We start from the raw sequence: 23,322 nt of genomic DNA, 5'->3' as shown, positions 1-23,322 counted from the left end.
AAGAGAGAGATCGTATGGGGTTGAAATGACTAGTTTTTTATTCTATTTTTTTCTTTCTTTTTAGGAGTAAGGGGATATCATCTGTAGAGATGTCCTCTGTAGATTTATTAAATGAGCTATAAAACAGGGGCGCCTGGGTGGCTCAGTCGGTTAAGCGTCTGCCTTCGGCTCAGGTCATGATCCCAGGGTCCTGGGATTGAGTCCCGCAACGGGCTCCTTGCTCCATGGGGAGCCTGCTTCTCCCTCTGCCTGCCGCTCCGCCTGCTTGTGCTCTCTCTGACAAATAAATAAATAAAATCATTTTAAAAAAATGAGGATAGGGGCGCCTGGGTGGCTCAGTCGTTAAGCATCTGCCTTCGGCTCAGGTCATGATCCCAGAGTCCTGGGATTGAGCCCCGCATCGGGCTCCCTGCTCTGCGGGAAGCCTGCTTCTCCCTCTCCCCCTCCCCCGCTTGTGTTCCCTCTCTCGCTGTGTCTCTCTCTGTCAAATAAATAAATAAAATCTTAAAAAAAAAAAAAAAATGAGGATAAAACAATATCCTAGTAACCTTTCTTCTTCCTGCTGCCAGATATTTGGTTTAACATGATTCATTATCATGGCTAGATTAATGTTTAACATAGCCTGGTTATAGTGCCACTTCAGGAATAAATAGCACATCTCTTAAAAATATAGCCAAGATGATGAAGCTGATGGAGTAGGAGGTATTTACATTCAAATAAGCTAATTCATTAAATAATTAGAAACGCCAGTGGCTACATTTTAAGAATTTAACTGCTATTTATTTTGAGAGCTTAATCAGAACATGTAGATAAAGGAAATGGCCAACTCCAAAAATGCAACAATATGTACTTGAGTTATCAAGCATTTATAAAGAATGAATATAAAGAAAAATTGGCCTTACTTTGAAGGTCAAGTTGTCCCACATTGAGTCTTTGTTCTTTACTTCTCCCATTCTGGAGCTTCAAATATAAAGAATAAGGTCATATCCCCTGTTAGTTTTTTTCGGAGGCACTTTATATCACACCTCTTTAAATATCTCAATAGAATCCTTACCAGGAAAAAAATAAAAGTATCACGTTCACAGTTAAATTATCTAAAGACGAATAGCAAGAGCAGTTAACACCATAAATCCCATATTCTATAGCCAAAGAACAAGGCAACTCTTCTTTTTAAAAAGCGAAAATACAATGAACACGCAATATGCTAAATTAGCTTGTTAGGATGTTTGAAAACACTCAGTAAAATCCGATGTTATGGTATTGTAGAGTTGCTATAAGAGCTCCAAGGCAGAACAAGCTGTTGGAACATCAGGTTGACATTCCACCTGATCCTTCAACACAGAGGCAATGCACGGTATGATTAGGAATGAGAATTCTAAAGTGTTGGCGAGGATGTGGAGAAAAAGGAACTCTTAGGCACTGTTGGTGGGAATGTAAATTTGTTCGGCCACTGTGGAAAACAGTATGGAGGAGGCTCGTCAAAAAGTTAAAAATAGAAATACTGTTTAATCTAGTTAATTCCACTACTGGGTACTTATCCAAAGAATATAAAACACTAATTCAAAAAGATACACGTACCCCATGTTTATTGTAGAATTATTTACAAAAGCCAAGATATGGAAGCAACCTAAGTGCCTGTCAATAAAGAACAGATATGGGGCATCTGGGTGGCTCAGTCGTTAAGAGTCTGCCTTCAGCTCAGGTCATGATCCCAGGGTCCTAGGATCAAGCCCCGCATCGGGCTACCTGCTCGGCAGGAAGCCTGCTTCTCCCTCTCCCACTCCCCCTGCTTGTGTTCCCCCTCTCGCTGTGTCTCTCTCTGTCAAATAAATAAACAAAATCTTAAAAAAAAAAAAATAAAGAACAGATATGGATAACATATGTATATATACCATATATATGTAACATATTATAAATATTGGAATGGTATATATATGGGATGTTATAGATCTGTAATGGAATATTATGCAGCCACAAAAAAGGAGGAGACTGTGCCATTTGCGACAACATGGATGGACCTAGAAAGTATTATGCTAAGTGAAATAAGTCAGACTGAGAAAGACAAATACCACTCATATGGGGAATCTTTAAAAAAAAAGAATAAACAAACAAGCAGAATCAGACCTATAAATACAGAGAACAAACTGATGGTTGCCAGAGGGGAGGGGGGTGGGAGGATGGGCGAAAGGGTTGAAGGCTTCCAGTTATGGAGTGAATAAGTCACAGGAATAAAAGGCACAGCATAAGGAATATAGTCAATGATATTAACTTGTACGGTGACAGATGGATGTAGCTACACTTGTGGTAAACACAACATGATGTATAAACTTGTCAAACCACTATGTTGTACACCTGAAACTAAGGTAACGTTTCTGTAGCAACTATACTCAAAAAAAAAAAAAAAAAAAGACAGTGGGGAGTTCTAGCCCAGACAAACCTGATTCTGCCACTAAGTGTGTAAACTTGAGCAAGTTATTTAACCTCCATGTCTGTTTCTTTATCTTCAAAATGAGGATAATAATAGTAGCTATCTTAATAATTTTTTGTGAAGAGTAAATGTACACAAAGCACTTAGCACAGTGCTAGCATATTATTGTTTTTCTATAACGTCTAGTTACTGTGTTTCTATAATGCCTAGCTGCACATAAGCCACATGTGGGCTTGGTTCTTAAATATCAGCTACCAAAAAAAAAAAAGAGAGAGAAAAAGAAAAATCAGCTACCAATTCTGAGGGCTAGAATGAAATTAATCAGAGAATGAAAGATTGAACCGACCCTTTCTCTTCTCAGATGACAGGTCCTTTGTAAGGTACATCTACCACATACTGCCAACCATCTGATAGGTTCAGCTTTCAAATGACAGTTCTCCTCTGAAGCTATCCTAGCCAAAAGAGAGAAGTACACTATTCATTAAGCTGTGTCTGTAGCTAAGTCTCTGTGTCTAAATTAAAGAAAAACATGTAAGTTGCTTTTATCACTAATAAGTGACTTAGCCAGAGGCTGACAATACTATACCGAATTTGGAACCCCACATGGATGTGCATGCACATTTACACAGCTATTAAATAAATATAACATCAAATCAACGCTAGATTTTAAAAAGCATTGTATTGCAGAGTGACACAACTTTTTTATTCTATAATATGTTGTGTCATGTGTCATTTAATGTCACTATAATTTTTAAAGCACTTTGCACTCTTGCATGAGTTAACATCCAGGTATTTACCTCCTAATTTTCTGGGAAATTCGCTGAATCCGTATGCCACAGTGTCTACTTACTAAACAAATTAATGATCAGGGTCATAGATCAATACAGCAAATTAAAGGAGAAATTTAAATACAGAGCACATGGGTTCCCAATAGCCTCATAGACAGTGAATATAATTACTTTCATCAACAAAATAGAAAGACAATAGTAAAAATATGGCAAGCTTTTAACCAAGAGTGACAGTATAATTTATATTAGATATACAGTAGTAGAAAAAGCTCAGAAAATCTGGATCTGAATCCTAAATCAATTTTGTTTCATGACCTAGTATCACAGAGATTCAGAAGGAAAAAAGGAAGTATATTTGATTCTTTAAAAAAATGACAGATAAGCCATGGCATGACTGGTATACAGCTTATTAAATATACCACGGTATAGAAGAAGGAGTGTGGACTGGGCCCAGTTCTGGTGTTCCGTAGAGGTGGGCAATCACCTGATGTACTTTAGGCCTAAATTTCCTTATTTGTTCAATGAGGCGGTTGGACAATATAATCCCTAATACTCATTTTAGCTCTGAAATTCTATTGCTCAGGGTTATCTCTCACAGCTCACATTCTTCATAAAACTATTTCTATTACTAGGGTAGTTAATGTTTTCCTCACACATGTTTATGAAAGCTTTTATAATTTAACCATGAAATTGCACTGTGACCTAAGGCCTGACTACAAATTCCACATATCTTTATGTGGATGAGGATATTATACTAGGATTAACTTCTCGAGATAAAAAACTAACCAAGAACAATTATGGTAATACTTTGCACCATTTAATAACACAACAACCAGAAGGGACCATGTGATATTTATGGTCACAAATCACTCACTCAGTAATATAACTCAATAACAAAAACACTAATGCTGAAATCGTTAAATTCAATAACAAGAAAATGCACAGAGAGGTAAATATAAGGATATTTATTTTGAATCATTGTAGTAACAAAAGACTGGAAATGATCTAAATACACAAACAGAAGAAAGGGCTACACACACTGCAATACATTCAGAAAGTAGAACCATATGCACCCATTAAAAACAATGACTAAATAGAGGTGGTCCCAAATGATTCATATGGAACAATTTCCAAGAATTCTCAGCTCAGGACAATGGGCACAGTGGTCTACCATTTGTACAAAAAGAAAAAATCAAAAGTGAAATATGATATGTGCATAGACTATCTCTGGATATTTACAGAAGAAAATGGTTAACAACAGCTGCCTGTGGGGAAAGGAACTGAGGTAACAGAAAACGTACTTTAAAAATTCTTTTAGTACATCTTGAAATTTTTGTTCATGAGTATGTCCTACTTATTTATATTTAAAAAGCTAAATTTTCTAAAGAACAAATGAACAATGAAAAAAAGTTCAGTTGTATGTGTAGATACACAAACATGCGTAGAAAAAAGACTAGAAGGAAATTTGCCAAGATATTAACAGTGGTTATCTTTAGATAGTAGGATAGAAGTGATTTATTTTACGTCTTTTACATTTCTCTGTATTTTCCAAATTCTCTCAATGAACACAGGTTAGCTTTGTAATCATAAGAAGGTATACATATTTTTTCAAATGCACATTTCTATCACATTTTCTCAGACATTAAATGAAGTACATGCTGTGAGAATATGTACATTTTTATCAAAGTTCTGAAACCGTTTCTGGAATTCCGTACATTTGCTCCAGACTCACCCTTAAGTTACATGAAGGATCCTTAAGACTCAAATTTGGGAATGCTGCCTGGAGTGCATTTGTATAACTTGTCCCAGCTCCTTGAGCTATAAGCAGAAGAAAGGTATTGACTTAAGATTTACAAGTTATTGTCAAATGAATAGTCAACAATGGCTCAGTTCAGAGTCAATCATCCACCTTCCAAAATACCCTAAACTTTACCTAACTACCTTACTAAATTCAAAATATCAGCTCAGATGATTCTCCCACTGTCATTAAGAAAGGACTAAAAATGCTACACCAACCCTTGATCTTTTATTGGTCATCTGGGGGGAGGAGGGGTCTGTAGATCCCTGGGTCTCAGACATGCCCTTTAGGCTGTGACTCTATGGAGGTGGTGGACTGCTAACAGAGCCCATGCTGAGGCTGAGTCTAAAAGACAATGGGGGAAGGGTGGCATGAGACAGAAGGCCACTGTGAGTCTGGTCCCCTTTATGGAGGGAGCAAAGGTACCCTTTTCCATGAGGAGGTTTTGTGAAACTCAGGACACACAGGGCAGCTAGGGGATCCCAGTGACAGGATGCCACCCAGAGTTGGATGGGGGTCAGGCCCAAGACTGGAGCAAGACAGTAGGGCTCGGCATGCACTCGAAAGCCCTGCATGTCCACAATGCGGCCAGCCTGTGCAGAAAATGTGGGTGCAGATGATTTCCTGAAGGCTGGAATGTTAAGAACTTCTTGGCAGCATTTTGCAGAGGGCTGAGGCTCTGCGATCATAGGTATGGGGTGACGAAGTCAGCACATCTGGGATATGAAAGATGGAAAGGGATGTGATCTCTAGCCACAGGCTCGTGGGGGCTGTTGACCCTCGGGTTGTGTCCCCTCCACTCATCCAACAAATGAGTCTTTACCAACTGAACCTAGGATACACAGGGTACTTTCCTTAGGCCAGAGAGAGGCCTACTTACCTGACTGCTTGTATTTCTGGATTTTTGTCTTCAGGTCTACTCTGTGGATGTTCTTCAGGCATTTCTCTAGTAATTCCAATTGATCTGGAGCAATCAGATTAAGTTTCTCTAATTCGATCACGAGATCCAGGAAACTCTGAGAGAGCAACCAACAAGAAAAAATGTCAGTAAGGCTGACTCTTAAGCCCCAAACGCAAACCTCAGGCTGTGTGATTTGTAACCACAAGAAAATGTGACAAGGGGAGCCCCTTCCATGATCTTCAGTGATCCTAAACCAGACCTCTCTGGTTTATAGTCCCTCCAAGGCCAGGAGCAAATTACACTCCTGGATTTTATTGAGAAAGAGGTGGTTAAGTCTTCTGGTGGACAACCTGTACCTAGGTTGGGGATAGACACATGGGCCATTTTATGTCATCAAGAAGTACCACGATCCATATATACAATGGAATATTACTCAGCCATCAGAAAGGATGAATACCCAAGTTTTGCATCAACATGGATGGGACTGGAGATTATGCTAAGTGAACTAAGTCAAGCAGAGAAAGTCAATTATCATATGGTTTCACTTATCTGTGGAACATAAGGAATAGCATGGAGGACATTAGGAGAAGGAAGGGAAAAATGAAGGGGGGGAAATCGGAGGGGGAGAGGAACCATGAGAGACTATGGACTCCGGAAATCAAACTGAGGGTTTCAGAGGGGAGGGGGGTGAGGGGATGGGGTAGCCCGGTGTGGGTATTAAGGAGGGCACGTATTGCATGGAGCATTGGGTGTTATATGCAAACAATGAATCATGGAACACTACATCAAAAACTAATGATGTAATGTATGGTGACTAATATAACATAAAAAAAAAAAGTACCATTCTTCCAAAAGGCCCGGCTGAAATTATACTGAAAAACTCTAAGGGCTTTCCTAAAAAAGGAAGAGAGAAGATAGCTGGGGGCAAGTTTCTATTAGAAAAATCCCAATGATGTAATTCTGAAGTTCCTAAAATATTTTAGTCAATGCTGGACATTCCAACTCATTCTGACTCAGGAGGTCTGAGGGGGCAAAATTTAAAAGTTAGGGTATATTGCTACTCACTTGCCCTGGACCAAAGAGATTAGGAAAGAACTACATTTCAGAAATAGGCTTTGCTTTGGGTTTTATTTCCCTTCGGTTTAACATTTGATTACTGAGGCTCTATTTTTGATTTTTTTTTTTAATAATCATCATCATGAAATTGATATAAATGACTGGCAGATAAGTTGATTTGGGGACACCAAATAGAAGTTCTATTTTTTCATTTTCCTTCCCATTTGATGCATTTGATGGTTGGGGCTGCATCCAGTCACCCTATCTGCCTAGATTTCAGGAACCAAACTCCAATGATTAAAGAACAAGAGGAAATTCTCAAGCCACACCTTACCAGAGTCCTCAAAGGCAGGTCCTTTAAGAACATATTTTCATAATCTAGAGACCTGAGGCTTTCTTGGCCTGTCCTTAGGCCAGCAGTATCACATGGGGCCAGGAGGAATTTAAATACTTTGCCAGCAATTACAACATCCCTGAGATCTTGACTGCTACCTAGCTTCCAACCCTGAATCTCTGTTTTTGCCATTCCCTGGATACATGAGTCACAAGTACCTTCCCCCACCTCATCTCCACACGGAGCCTAATGACTTCACACTGGCCTTGAGCTAGCTGGGGGAAAATAGATGCCGTCGGGAGTGGACCCGTACTTCCCACCTGTTTGCCCTCAGTGTGAGCAGATGGGACTTCCAAACCCTCCCAGATGGTCTGTCAAACGGGGGAGAGAAACTGACACCTAAATCAGGCCTCTGACTTTTACAGAAATAAGAATAAAATACAAGGATGAGAGAAACACCCAAGGCCACCCTATTTCCTCTCAATTGAGAAACCAATTCTCTTCTTATCAATGTTATTAAGAAACAGACCTTTCTCTTCTCGCTTCCTACCTTCACCCCCAGCTTGGGCCTCCCTCTGCAAGGACCCACGTCCCTCTCTTCACACCCTAGAGATCACCCCCCCACCTTCTGATAGGCTCTTGGGAACATGAACCAAGAAAAAGAAAACTCACCTTATCCTTGGCTACCTTGTCTCGGCCAGTATAATCCCTCATGAGGAAAAATAATGAGGACAGATCAGATTTTTCCAAATTACCACCAATCTCTGTCATCAGCACCCTGTAAACCAGACAAGTTATTTTCAGTAAATTCAGATACCATCCTAGTGAGAAAAACAAGAGCTGATGCCTCCGCTGTGCCAATAATTGGTTAAAAGGCTAGTTCAGGCCCCCATCTGATATACACCCCCATAAAACAGAAAGCCTAGGCCTCCTCACGAAGATATCTTAACAAAACTCAAAAAGGAAATTCATCCTTCCCCTACTTTCAATAGGAAACAGTACCTTTCTTTCCAACTAACTGCTCTAAAAACAACTCAGAGAATAAAAACTTCCCTAAAGAATCCCCTATTTCCCCCAGATGTTATGATGATATAAGTGAAGAACATATATGACTAAGATGGAAGACAGAAATAGAATTCGAAGTGATCTTGTCTTCTCTGTTTTACAAGCTCCCAGGGGATGCTGACGCTGCAGACCCAGGGACCATACTTTGAGTCACAAGCTTCTAAAGCAAAGTTATACCTGGGATGTCCTGGCCCACTCTCGAACTCAAAGGGTGAAAGGCATCTAGAGCCTGGGGACTGGGGACTGTGACCACAGATGTCTTTGTCTAGAAAGTTCTTCCTGATTCAGCCACCTCTGCTCCAGCGGGAGCCACCATCACGCTTTATCTGGGCTCCCAGGACACCTGTGGTTGGCATTATTGCCTGGACGTTGTCATCACTGCTTAGAAGGCTGTTTTCCCAATTAGGCTCTCAAATTCTTGAGGACAGAAGATGCATCGTTCATTTTGCTCTAGCGCTTACCAAACACCTGGTATATGTTGACCCAAAAGAAAGGCCACTGAACAGATGCATCGATGAATCTAGCATCCCGCTGCCCAGCCTCTCTGCCCAGAGGCCCTGAGGAACTGTCTACACTCACCATAGCAAGGAGACAGGAAATGGAGAGTGCCCTAACGTATTCACTGAAACCCACTGCTTCTGAACATTTAAGAACATTACTGACATTACATGATAGCTGAGGAGGTGGAAGATGATCGAGAATAACTACAATAATAATGAACCCCTGCATTTGTAGATGGCTTCACAGTTTTAAAAGTACTCCACATACTAAATTATTACAATAACACCAACAAACTTGTGAAATCAGGTTTCACTATTTTTAGCTTTACAAGTAGGAAAAGGAAGTCCCAGGCAATATTAGTGGCTGGCTCAGCCTTTGTGGCCTGTAACTGGTAGTTCTGGGACTTGAAACAGGCCTCTAGACCTCAAGTTTCACTTTCCAAGGCCTATGCCGCTTTCAACTCTCCTTAAAATAGTTCTTGATAATACACATCTTCTTCAAATTATGCATCATTGATATAACTTAAGGCTGGTGGTCTGGAGAAAAAGGAACCATTAATTTAAGGTTACAAGGTATCTTCCTTTCTCCAGAAATGCAGCCTTTCTTGGGGCTGCTGTGCTCCCCTGAACCTCCAAGAGAGTAGTATGTAAGCAGGAGGAAGGAAAAACTCAAAGACGGTCTGAACTAAAGGGGACTCCAGGGACCATTCCTCTCTGAACTGAAGGGGGCCTACAGCTGGTTAATCGATGAGATGTTCGTTCTGCACCCCTGGCCCATCGAGCCTCTGGGGGCAAGGACCTCACTGGAACTCACAGAATGGGAGCCCACCTCACTAACCTCCTCAGCAGGGGAAAGACCAGAGGGGACTCAGGAGGGATCACAGAGCTCTACAAAGGTCAGGAAGACCACCGTCAGACTTGTTATTTCCTTTCTCAGAATCTATCAGTCTGACATCACAGAAAATAAGCCAGGAAAGACCGCCGCAGATCTCACAATCAGAGGATGGCAAGAATTACTAGCTCTTAGTCATTCTTATCTAGATCATTCTATCCATCATGCTACCCAGCCCTTCCACTTTCTTTATGATCTTCTACCCAATTACTTAAACAAACATGTTCTAAGAATTCAAAGACTTCAAAGGAATGAAGTAACATCATAAGGCAGTTGAATCTATGGGTAAAGAAGGTAACATCACTGCTTTCTCTTACTGTCCTCATTTCTGTTGTTCATAAGCCTAGACCACCTCCCTCCCTCCCACCAGGTCCAGCCGTGGGAATTGCTGATGAATTACCTATAGTCCGAAATAAGGCGAGGGTGCCTGAGCAAGTGGGCCTCCACTGCCTTTCTGTCCATCTTGAAGATCCGCTTGAGCAAGTCAAACCGCCTCACTCTGTAGAGCAGCTCGGCCAAGCCCATGGCAGACAGCATTCCTCTCTCACTTAAAATATCCAGAAGGTCCCTGACATTAAGCGGAGCAACATCTGCAGCCACATCCCGGCACAAAAAAAGCAGCATTTTCTTCTCGTCTTCATCAAGTGCCTCTTCAACCTGATGAATGACCTCAGTAGACATCCTGCACAGTGTCCTTCCAAAACACTGCAGTAATAAAACTCCACTCTAGTCAATATAAGGCCATGAGGCTGCTGTCTTCATTTACGATGGTTTTCTTCATTTCTTTCAAAGTCCTTTCCAACGGAGTTCTGTGGTTAAAAGGGAATTTTTTAAATCCTCTTATCAAAGTAACTTATGTCTCAAATTCAAGGTAGAGGCTCTTCCTTGCTTGCTGGTCTCTCTAACCTAGCAGATTAAATTTACATTGTTAAGTCTATAGAAGGTAGACGAAGCAACTGATTGAAAAACCAAGACAGACAAAGAAGATAACCTACATTTTAAAGGAAGTGAAACCAGAAACAGATCATCTCCCAAAAATCCCGCAGGCTTTATCAGAATTTATGAGACTGTCAAATATGGTAAGAAGAAAATCACAAGGAGAGAGTTAATAAATAAATGGCATATAAGCTTGGTGGGAGGAAGAAGAAGAAAAAGCCCAATGACTAAGCAGCTAAATGGACTAGAACAACTGGTGTCACAGGGTTAACTCCCACTTGAAGTGACACCAACCAGGTAGGTTTGAACAAATACGGGTCTTTTTTTTTTTTTTTTAAAGATTTTTTTTTTATTTATTTATTTGAGAGAGAGAGAATGAGAGACAGAGAGCATGAGAAGGAGGAGGGTCAGAGGGAGAAGCAGACTCCCTGCCGAGCAGGGAGCCCGATGCGGGACTCGATCCCAAGACTCCAGGATCATGACCTGAGCGAAGGCAGTCGCTTAACCAACTGAGCCACCCAGGCGCCCTGAACAAATACGGGTCTTGACAAGAGACCTTCTGCAGGGTTTCAGAACTACTCCACCTCTTTTCTCCCAGTTGTCTCCTACTCTAAAACCCCTCATAAGCAGACATCTCTGCACCCATCCTCCCAGAGTCCCGGGTCCTTTTCACAACTTCATCAGGAATGCTCATTGGACCTGCCCCCTTGCCTTGTCAAGTTTTGATCACGGCTTCAGACCCTGAGCCCGTGGAAGTGCTAGGGGCCCCTTACTCTCAATACACTGCTTCAGGTCAGCAATCATCACAGGAGTTCCTGATGATATCCGTGGAAGGAAGGAAGTAGGACAGAAAATCTAGGGAAAGTTCTTGGTCCCAGGGCTGGACTTGGGTGGGAGCAATGGGAGGGAATGCCATAAATGTATTCTTAATTGCTTCCATTGAAACTCAACCTATTCTTGTTCAAAATTTAAGGTGCAAATGGCAGCTGCTGTCTATTCTATTCTAAAGTTTCATAGCAATAAACAAATAAATAAGTAAATAAAATTTCATGGCTGTATTTTATGTTAAATAAACTCTTGTGTTCTGAGACAGTACCTTGTCTATTTCTATTAGAGAACATTTAAGGTTAAAAGTTAATCTTAGCAAAAAAAAAATAACTGGAAACAGAACCCCACTGTAAGTTGCTAACTGTTACTATGTATTTGTGTACAAGTGTATTTATATATTTATTGAGCTATATTTAATGAAAGGAACACTGAAGCTATTTTATTTATTTATGTACAATTCCAGCCCACAATAGGTTTGAGGCATCTTAAATAGCAATACTAAATACAAGAAAATTTTTATATGAGACGAGGGGGACAAATTAGTTTAAAAAACCATTAAGTTAGAAAGTCGAAATGGGGTGGAAGGATAGAGAAGACAAAGCAAATATGCAGGCCAAAAGGCCTAAACAGATTTTAGCAGACTGTGACTTTGTCCCTGAGTTTCCTGGCAGTCAAAGCAAAAAGGGGTATAAGGGACATTAAATAGTTTTTGCTGTCAAAGACAAAAAGACAAAATAGATTCTTAGAGTAAGCACAATTTCCTAGAGATCCGGAGTTCCCCATCAATGAAAATATTAATAAGCATTTTAGGGTCTGAAAGTAACAAAATCAAATTTATTTTAAATTTTATTTCATTTTTCAAAAATTTTAAATATTTTATTTTAAAGTAGACCATTCATTTATATCTTTCACACTGGCCTTCCCACAATCAGGCTAAATGGTGAGTTCTTAATAAAAATAGACATTTTACCTTATGTATACTTGCTAATCAGTATTGGTGTGTCTATGCCAATCCCATGCCCATTCATCCAAACCTCACTTAAATACAGCCATTATGAATAACTGGAGAAATGGAATTTACTAAATGACTGCTCAATGAAAGTAGAAAAACTGGCACTCAGACTATTCTTTTTTTTTAACCTGAAAGCTTAATAACAATTTTACACATTCCAGAGACCCTAAATTTATACTTTATTCACAGGCTAACAATACTTTAACCTAAGCACTAGTTTCCATGGAAGGAAGTCAAGTACTTATTCTATTGACTAAAAGTCACAATTTTGTTAGTAGTTGTTATAAATCAACCTATAAAATATTCATACCCACTAGAAGGTATAAAATAAGTAAGAGAAGAATAAATGAGATGTTATCCAAACTCACAAGACTTATCTGAAAAAGAACCAATGAGAAATCAAATGTTCAATTCCCTATTTTTATTTATTTTTTTAATATTATTTATTTATTTGAGAGAGAGAGAGTGTGCACAAGCAGGGGGGAGTGGCAGAGGGAGAGGGAGAGGGAGAAGCAGACTCCCTGCCGAGCAGGGAGCCCACCTCACTGCAGTGGGGCTCCATCCCAGGACCCTGGGATCATGACCTGAGCAGAAGGCAGATGCTTAACCAACTGAGCCACCCAGGCACCCCTAATTCCCTATTTTTAAAAACAGTAGCCAACATTTATGATTTGTAGTCATCAATGATATAACAACGCCATCAAGAAGTTAACAACATTAGATAATCATTTTTTAAAATATTATCTGCTCCAAAAAAAAAAAAATCATCTGCTCAGTTCATTCCCTCCAACCATTATACCAGGACTTTCTGCCAGTCACGCACACTCAGCAAGAGAACTGGCATGCTGTCTTCCCTCTGTCCTAATGGAGGTATAGTTTGGCAGCAAAATCCAAATTACTCAGTGGTAGCATCTGGCATATTCAGAAAAAATATCAAAAGGAAAACTACAGATCCCGTGCTGAGTCAGTCCAACCTGCAGCAAAATACCAGTATACATGTTAGGGTGCTGTTGAGGCAGTTAATTGTAGCTAAAGGTGACAGGCACTTGAGAAAGGGAAGCATGGAGGGAGAAGTAGGGTTAGGGTCCAAGTAATCACTACTTTGTTGAGGTTTCTTTTAATCCCAAATCAAGACATTAACATAAAAATCACTCTCAAACTAGGGAAGCCTATAAGACCTTCAGAGGCAAACCCAAAACCACCCCTATGAGGCTACCTTCACAACCCAGGGCATAGAAGACATCCATTCTGCTGGAGGCAAGTTCATGCTTAAAAACTGCCACGCACAAAAATAAAAATCACCATGACAGTAGACAACACAAATAAAATTCACATCTGAGGAACCTACATCTGAAAGAATTTAAATAAATATGAAAACTTTCAAGAAAATAAGGAAAATTTTTGCAATAGACCAAATCAATACTTCTGAATCAGTGACAGTTTTACCCCTCAGGGGACATTTGATAATGTCTTGAGACATTTTTGGTCATCAGGCCAGGGATGCTGCTAAACATCCCTCAATGTCCATCCTCCACAACAAAGAATTACCAACTGCAGACACCAATAGTGCCAAGATTAAGAAACCCTGCACTAGATAATCTGGAAAAACTGGATATAATAGACACTCACATGAATTTATAAATTTAATAGCAGTCCAATCAAAAATTAAAAAGTAATTTGCCATGGACTGTGGCAATATGATTTTAAACCTATGTGAAGGAGGAGAAGGTCCAAGAACAGCCAACACAAGTTTTAAGAACAACCAGTTGCAGGAAAGTTGCCTTACCAGATATCAAGGTTTTATACAAATGTAATACGGCACCGGGGTATATAATAGAGCAACCAATAACCAGGTGAGAACTCAGAAATCAATCCACACACAGATGACTGAGGGGTCCTGCCAATCAATAAAGAAAGGACCAGAAATGTCCAGAAATGGTGCTGGGACAACTGGTTATTCAATACATATAGTCAGGAAATTGGGATCCTTTCCTCACATCATTTATAAGTCAATTCCACTTGTACTGAAGTCCTGGATATAAAAGTCTAAATGAAAATCTATAACCTCCAATTACAAAAAGATTTTGTAAGACATAAAAAGCAGGCATCCTTTTAAAAATGAAAGAGAGTAAGCACAGACAGAGAAGACAAATGCATCATATTTACTTAACAAAGAATTTGTATCCAGAACATAGACAGCACTTCCGCAGGGTCGCCTGGCTGGCTCTGTCAATGGAGCATGTGGCTCTTGATCCACGGTTGTGGGTTTAAGCCCCACATTGGGTGTAGAGATTACTTAAAAATAAAATCTTTAAAAAGAAAGAAAGAAAGAAAGAAAGCATTTCTGCAAATCAATAAGACAAGCAACTCAAAGGAAAAATAGGCAACAGGTACTTCCCAGAAGAAAAAACCCAAATAGCTACTAACGATATGAAAAGATGTTTGAGCTATAATAGTAGTCAGAGAAATGCAAATTTAAAGTACAATGAGGTATTATTTCACATCAGTTAAATGCTAGTATCTGTTACCAAATGTCAGAGAAATATAGAATCTCCAATGTTACTGGAGGAATCATAAATTAGTATGACTACTTTGAAGAACAATTTGGCAATATCTGATAAAGATTAAAACATACATTATGACATGAAGATTTCATTCCTATGTAAATATCCCTTAAAAACTCTCAGACAGGTATACCAAGGCATATACACAATGTTTCTAGCAGCAGTAGATGTTATAGCAAAAAAAAAAAAAAAAAGGAAACCATCAACCATCTAAAAGGCTATCAAGAAGAGACTGAATAAAATATTATAATCCTTCAATGAAACACTATACAGCCCTGAAAATGACTGAACTAGAACTACATGAATCTCACAAACAAAACACAAAACAACAAATATTTTTGCTGAAGCAGAAAGCAAGTTGCTAAAGCATACATACCATACAATTAATTTACATTAAAATCCTAAATGTTAAAAATAATAACCATATATTGTTTAGCAATGTGTGTGTGTAGTAAAAATATGAAAAAACACACAGTAATAATAAATACTGAATTCAGAAAAGTGGTTTCCATTACAGCATGAACAGAATGTGACTAGATAAAAACGCAGAGGGGAAATGACTGAATTTGTAACATTTTACTTTATAGGCCGAGAAATAGGTATACAGATGTCAAAATAAATGTACATTATACCACATTCTCTGACCTCAGTACAATAAAATTAAAAAACAATAATAAACCAAAGGGGAACCCTGTAGGTTTTCTTTTTTTTTTTAAGATTTTATTTATTTATTTGAGAGAGAGAAAGAGAACATAAGTGGGGAGGGGCAGAGGGAGATGAAGAAGCAGATTTCCCGCTGAGCAGGAAGCCGGACAGGGGGCTTGATCCTGGGACTCCAGGATCATGACCCAAGCCGAAGGCAGTTGCTTAACTGACTGAGCCGCCTTGTCATGATCCCAGGGTCCTGGGATCGAGCCCCGCATCGGGCTCCCTGCTCCGCGGGAAGCCCTGCTTCTCCCTCTCACCTCCCCCTGCTTGTGTTCCCTCTCTCGCTGTCTCTCTCTCTGTCAAATAAATAAATAAATAAAATCTTTAAAAAAGAAAGAAAGAAAGCCTAGAGGCATTCCAAAGTTATCCTCCAAAAGAACACGTCAGATTTTATTTAACATGGTTCAAAAGATGGGGTAGAGGGGGTTAGGAGGGGGTGGCAAGTACAATGAGTTCTTTAGAAGTTTTGAGAAAGGACGGTCCTTGGCACCTCCCAGCTCCCCCTTGCTGAGTTGTCTAGCTCTGCACTCCACTCTCCTCCTCAGAAGTCACCTGCTTCTCCTCCCTCTGCTGAAGGACAAAGGGGTAATCCAAGCCCAACTCTTGTTCTTTCTTGCTTTCAAATACCCACTCCTCCTGACTGATCGATATTCTGCCAGTTTGTTTCACTCTACTGTTTTAAGCAGTTCACCTTCCCTCGCCAGACAAAACTGGCATCTGGGTATGTTTTCTAAAATTTGTACGAAATCCCCCTTTTCTTTCCTCCCCTCACTGGCAAATTCTAGCTTAATAATTGTCTCCCCTTTCTTTTCCACACCCACACAAACTCTCCACAGTGCTTCAAACTGTCCCCAATCTTCACAAGCAAAGCAACTAAACCTAAGACCAGTTCTAGTTTCATTTCTCAAGTAGAAGTCATGGAACGGTTGCTAGTTAACACCAAACAAAGCCGATGTCATCAGCGTTAATATCCACAACACTAATAGAAGGAGCAGTGTCAGGTTCTAGAAACAGAAAGCACTCCCAGTATTTTCAGTAGAAATACATTTAATATGGATGCTTACAAAACTGTTGCAAGGGTTGGATGAAAGTGTTCTTGCCTGGGCTTCTGAGAAAAGCTCCTATAGAACCCCAAAAGATCTTGTCTAAGCCAGGGCAGTGGGGAATCAGGAGGCTGTCCCTGGGAGTGCTGGGCTCACCTGCATGGAAGTGACCCAGAGATCACTTTGTACAAAAGCATTCGACCATCCCACCTGCTTCCAACATCTCCAAAGCTGGTGACTGGACACCATAACGCTGCTGCCCAAATCCCTACCTCACCACCATCATGCTTGCCAACAGAGGAACTAAGAAAAGCAGCCAGCTATTGGCCTCTACCTCATTTCTGTTTACAAATCTTACCTGAATGCACCTAGCTGGCAGAACTTAGTTCACATCCCGGCTATAAAGGAGTCTAGGAAATGCAGTTTGTAACTTTCCATCCTCTAGACAGAGATGAGAATGGGTCCTGAGCACCAGCTGACCTTAGTCACCACAGAAGGATAATCTACGCAATTCCTGTGCAAGGACCCCAGTGCCCGACTCGTAATAGGCATTTCATCAGTATCTGTTGAATGAATCAATGAATAAATGGAGTTTCACAAGTTGCTACCCGGTAATGACTCACTTCCTTTTCTCCCCAGACTAGTCCTAGACACATGGGAACTCTCTCTGACCAGTACCTGCATTTATCTGCCCTTTGCCTCCTGACTACCAGCTCTGCAACACTTCTGGTATAGGACTGGTCCCGGCTTGCCAGGACTTTCCAGTCTTAGCACCAAAAAGCCTGTGTTCTCAGGACACTCCTCAGTCCCAGGAGTCTCAGGATGGTCGGCCACCCCAGCATCCCATCTTCAGATGGTGAGCCTCCTCCACTCATACATTTAGAGTAGCAAGTCATGCTGAGGAGAGGGGGAAAAGATCGCACCAAACGCTTGTGGCTTTCAAGCTGAGCTGGCCCCTTATTGCTGCTCAGCAATTGCTTTTACAGGACCTTGGTCAGCTCCTTTCCCACCTCTGCCAGAGCTCCAGCCTTCATGGCTTTCTTGTACCTTACCACCACCCACTGGTGCCATTTCTCATAGGTCGAACTTGCCATTTATCAGGAGTAAATTCCCACAATCTTCCACCTTCCCACCACTCCCCGTGTGCCCTCCTGTCTCCATGAGCCCCTACAACTACTCTTTCGTCAACCTCTCTACCTTTAGCTTATAAATACGTTCAAGTCTCTCCTCTCTTAAAAAAAAAATAAATACATAAAACGAAAAATCCCTTAAGCCTGAGATCCTGAAGCCAACCACCCTTTCGCTTTATTTCCTTTCACGTAAATCAGGAACCTCATGAAGGAAGAGTCTGCACTCAGTGCCTCAATTCCTACAACTTCAATTCACTCCTCAATTAGCTCCTCCCTGAATCCTCCCTCTCACCGTATCCTTTACAAAATGACGCTCAGTATGGAGCCATACTGGAACTGAGGCCAAAGAAAAATCCATAAACTGATGCTGTGTCTATTTTAAATTTTGACAGTTTGCTCACTGTGAATTTTTTGCATGAACGTCGATTTTTTTCAAAATATTGCACTAAAAATTTCTCTTGATTATTGAATTGAGCACCCCCTTAAATGTTGTGCCTGAGTGAGTGCCTCACTCTGCACACCCTAGTGTCCCAGTCCTGCCGACAGTGCTCTTGTAGGGGACTTGGTGACCTAGTGGCCATATCCAAGGTCACTTGGAAGTTCTCTTTTACCTGGGCACTCTATCCCATCTGATGCTGCTGATTAATCCCTACTGGAAACTGCTTTGGCTCACCTCACACCACTATATTCTACACAGTCCCTCCCTAACCTTCTCTGACTCCTCAGCACCCTCTTTCTGCACCTGTTCCTTAAATGAGGGTGTACCCTAGTATCTATCTCTCACGCAGGACTTTTCTCCTGGTCTTTCTGTTTTTCCTGCCTCTGGTCTCAACCCCTCCAAATCAATCCTCTATCAGAATGAACTTTCTGAAGTCCATGCTTGAACTAAGTCATTTTCCTAATTCAAACCTTCCAATGATTCCTCGTCTCCCATTGCAGGTTCCAATTTTCTTTGCATTCAAGGCCTCTTGTGGTCCAGCACCTGCCCTCATCTTTCATTAACACATACTTTGCACATGTGGCTTCAGCCTAACCTCAACACAGAGTTCTTTCCCACGCCTCTATGCCTTTGCCTGGACTACCCTCTTCCACTTACCTGTCCAGCAAAACCCTTCTCAGCTTTTAGGGCCAGCTGAAGCATCTCCCACTGTGTAAAGCTTTCCTGGGAAGAGTCCACACAGACTTGGCCAGTAACTTCTTTGTATCATTACAGTATGATGGACATACCTCCCTGGTACCCAGCATTGGCCCCAACAGGTGACAGTAAAATGTGGTTAACTTAAGTCAGGTTTCTCAATCTTTCTCACCAGAATGTCACTTTGCCTCCAAACCGTCTGGTATCTGAAGCACACGACATTCTCTGTAATCAATAACACAGCCACCAACATGACTAATTCCCATCATACCTTAACCTATTCAAAGACATACTGAATCCTCCATTCTTTGTACTGCTTCTCTACCTGAAGCAAAGTCACGGTGTGGCAGGAAAACAAGCATGGCCACAGTATGAAAGCAAATGTTACTTCCCAGGACACCACCAAACTGGGGGGTGATGGAGGAGAGCCAGCTTCACCATCTGCAGGAAGCAGCCTCTAAAGCTGGAACTTTCAGGTGTCTGGAAATCCCCACTGAAACAGAAACATCAGGTCCCTCAGAGAGTCGCCCAGAACACTCTGGAAGTATCAAGGAGAAGAGGTTACATGATCCTGGGCAAAAGAGGAGGTGGCTATCTCACCGGAGTTCGGTGAAGTCATCCCAAACCTAAGAGAAGCCACCTTCACCTTCCATGCGTGTACAGAATTGGTGGAGGTGGGCTGTGTGGGTAACAATTCAAACAGCTAATATAATGAACCCATCTTTCCTCTTCCACCTGAGGCATTTTAAACCTAAGAGAGTGCATGAAATGCCATTTTGCACAACACTCCCCCCCACACACAGATATTTAAAATGAGGTTTATAAATAATCGATCTATAAATAATAGATCATCATGTGGTTCCTGATTTCTGGAATGCTGCAGATATATACTCAAACATGGTCTAGAGGACCATGTATCAGGCTGAGCCATAAACACTTTCCAATTTGAGATGTTACTGACCATTATTATGCATCGGGAGCTAAAAATATACATTAAAACATTACTTGGCTTCACAAGCCATGCATTTCAATTATAGCAAATTGCCCACAAGCAATAGATAATCTCAATTATAAAATGACATAGAATTATAAGATATTTTTATAAAGTTCTTTAATGGGGCTCAGTCCCGTGACTCTCAGGGAAGCTCCCACAGATTGCAACATAACATCACCTCCAATCACCTCCCTGGTTCATAACACTTGCATAGAGGTGGCAGAAAATGAGGAAATGAAAGAACCACAGAATGAGAAATCATCTAGACAGAGAGTAGAGTATGAATCTTCTAATTAGACACAAAAACATAAGCAGAATCACCAGGGTCAATAAAAGTAAATCCATTCAATGCAATGGCTCACTCCATCTTTTTATTTTATTTTATTTTATTTATTCATGACAGACAGAGAGAGAGGGAGGGGTAGAGGCAGAGGGAGAAGCAGGCCCCCCAAGGAGCAGGGAGCCCAATACAGGACTCGATCCCAGAACCCGAGGATCACGACCCGAGCGAAAGGCAGACGCTTAACTGACTGAACCACCCAGGCACCCCATCTTTTTTTTTTAAGACTTTATTTATTTGAGAAAGAGAGTGAGAGAGCACAAGCAGGAGAAGAGGTATAGAGAGAGGAAGAAACAGACTCCCTGCTGAGCAGGGAGCCTGACACAGGGCTGGAGCCCAGGACCCTGGGATCCTGACCTGAGCCAAAGGCAGACACTTAACCAACTGAGCCACCCAGGCGCCCCATGGCCCATTCCATCTTAACCAAAGTTAAATTTCTATGAGGGCAAACTTCTACGTAGCCCAAGTACCTAAGAGTATCGCCCCAAGAAGACCTAAGAGTTCTGCCCAACTTGTAATTTAACTCGTGACAAATAGATAACTCAATGTTCTCTGGACAGGGCTTTTCTGTCCCAACCTCTTTGCTCAAGCATTTGCCTCCCTTTGGAAAGCCCCTTCCCTCTTCCCAGTCTCTGCCTATTGAAATTCTATCCCATCTTTCAAGGCTTCTCTTCCATAAGCTTATCTTGATCCCTAAGTCAGGTCATTTCCTGCTGCTTTGTAGCACTGTTTTTACTCTTCTGACATTTATCTTATTCTGGTTGGGTATCTCTCATATGCGGTAAGGTCCTTGAGGACAGGTAGGTTCTCGTTCATCTTCATTAGGCTATGCTGAGCCGTGGCCAGGCTTACCAAGTTCACCCTCCCAAGAACTGACTGGCCATCATTACACAGCTCCAGCAGGCCCACACACGTGGGATGCCTATTCATCCTTTCGTAACCTACAATGAAGCAAGATGGAGCTGGTGTTGACATAGGTATCATACTTGGAACCCGGTTGTTAGATCCAGGAAACAGATTGTGAAAGGAAGGTTTTGCAAATATAAGGGATAACAATGCTATTGTTTAAGAGTGGCTTACTGTGTGATTGTAAGAGGCTTGGTGAGCCTGATACAGGACTCGATCCCAGAAGCCATAAAGGTCTTCCTAGGAGCCGACAGGACCCCATCTTGAACAGGCAGAATACAATGTCTCCAGCCAACCTTGGTGGATCCCCTGGCCTTTTAACAAAAGGTCTGTCTCACTGTACCTTTAGCTAAAATTTTATCCTTTGCCATTACCATAATTTTTAAAACTCTAAGATTTATGTGTCAAGATTTTCATTTTTACCAAACCTCTAGGCCAATCCTTTGCATGTGGTATAATTCTCTCAGGATGGCCTCAAAAGTGCCTAAATTTGGGGCACCTGGGTGGCTCAGTCGTTAGGCGTCTGCCTTCAGCTCAGGTCACTATCTCAGTGTCCTGGGATCGAGCCCCACATCGGGCTCCCTGCTCTGCGGGAGGCCTGCTTCTCCCTCTCCTGCTCCCCCTGCTTGTGTTCCCTCTCTCGCTGTGTCTCTCTCTGTCAAATAAATAAATAAAATCCTTTAAAAAAAAAAAAGTGCCTAAATTTAAAGAATTATTTCCTCAAATAGGACATCATCAAAATTACTAATACCTTGTATGAGATGGTGTAAGTTTAAGACACAACTAATTGTCCATGAACTATCACTATATATATATATATTTTTTTTTTTTTTTAAGATTTTATTTATTTATTTGACAGAGAGAGACATAGCAAGAGAGGGAACACAAGCAAGGGGAATCGGAGAGGGAGAAGCAGGCTTCCTGCTGAGCAGGGAGCCCGATGCGGGGCTTGATCCCAGGACCCTGGGATCATGACCTGAGCCGAAGGCAGACGCTTAACGACTGAGCCACCCAGGCGGCCCGAACTATCACTATATTCACTCATGTGATTGAAAAACAGCCATAGGACAGTGTGAAGCATTTACTGCATTCATCAGTTGTTGAGGCTTCAATTTCCTCAACAACAAAAAGCAACAGGCAAAGCTGAGTTTGAGCAAGATTCCAAATTTTAATGCTTCAGCAAAGCCTTAGGTCAGAGACCAGATCTTAGTTCCAAGCAGTGCAAAGGAGGGCTGTGACCTAGCCTGTTCTTTGTAGGTCATCTTTATCACCATACAACCGCAATCAGGAAAATACACAATCCTTCTCCTCAAGGATTTCATCAAAGGAATTAGAAAGGGCTCAAGAAACAACCCTATCTGTCCAATTATGCCACACTAAAATAAATTATTTAGCAGACATTTCTCTGCACTGAAGCCCATCTATACAAGACTAGCTTGAAGTAAAAATTCAACCTAGCAAGTATATTTGTTCAGTTCATACAATGGATTCTCCAAGGTTGGTCCGTCAGGAGATAGTCCTGTTCAAAATCATAAGTTGTGCATAATAATGGAGATATAAAGCCCTTGCGATTCTTCTATATAGCATTCTTTTTCCTAATTATAAAAAGCACTACTTGCATGCTATATGTAAATCTGGAAAATGGAGAAAAGTAAAGAAGAAAATAAAAATTCCCCATTTGCCTCAGCCTCATCACTATCTCTGGTACCTATTTAACTGTTCTGATCTTCCTGCTCCCTCTTTCTAGGTTCCTTGACATTCCTGTTGACAATCCAGCTAAAAAAGATAGACTCGGTAAATGCAGGTGCTCAGTAAATGCTGAATGAAGGGATTCACTTATTATTGATTTATTTTACTCAACTCTGAATCAAGCTTTGGTCATTCTTGCAAGGAATTTGGTTCATTCACCAGACAGTATCCAAACCAGATTTGTCATTCATCTACTCTTTAAAACAAAATCATTG

General features: G+C 41.0%; 1 protein-coding gene across 19 annotated transcripts in view; it reads right to left on the bottom strand.

Moving 5' to 3' along the window:
* CFLAR (CASP8 and FADD like apoptosis regulator) overlaps positions 1-23,322 on the bottom strand; it is a 48,455-nt gene that overhangs the window by 21,107 nt on the left and 4,026 nt on the right. For 9 of the 19 annotated variants that reach the window (XM_036098571.2, XM_036098570.2, XM_036098574.2 and 6 more), the window contains exons 2-6: positions 10,163-10,668; positions 7,978-8,083; positions 5,895-6,030; positions 4,949-5,034; positions 903-960 (exon numbers count right to left, since the gene is read on the bottom strand). In XM_036098571.2, coding sequence (XP_035954464.2) covers positions 903-960; positions 4,949-5,034; positions 5,895-6,030; positions 7,978-8,083; positions 10,163-10,443 — 667 coding nt within the window. In that variant the 5' untranslated portion in view covers positions 10,444-10,668. Of the gene's footprint in view, positions 1-902; positions 961-4,948; positions 5,035-5,894; positions 6,031-7,977; positions 8,084-10,162; positions 10,669-10,757; positions 12,862-23,322 lie in introns of those variants that run through there. The other 10 variants (XM_036098582.2, XM_036098583.2, XM_036098585.2 and 7 more) reach the window with 3 other exon arrangements.

Source organism: Halichoerus grypus, chromosome 4, assembly GCF_964656455.1.
Source record: "Halichoerus grypus chromosome 4, mHalGry1.hap1.1, whole genome shotgun sequence".
In the NCBI taxonomy this organism is placed as follows: Eukaryota; Metazoa; Chordata; class Mammalia; order Carnivora; family Phocidae; genus Halichoerus; species Halichoerus grypus.
The sequence above is the reverse complement of the archived record's forward strand: the minus strand, read 5'-3'. Positions and strand labels throughout refer to the sequence as shown.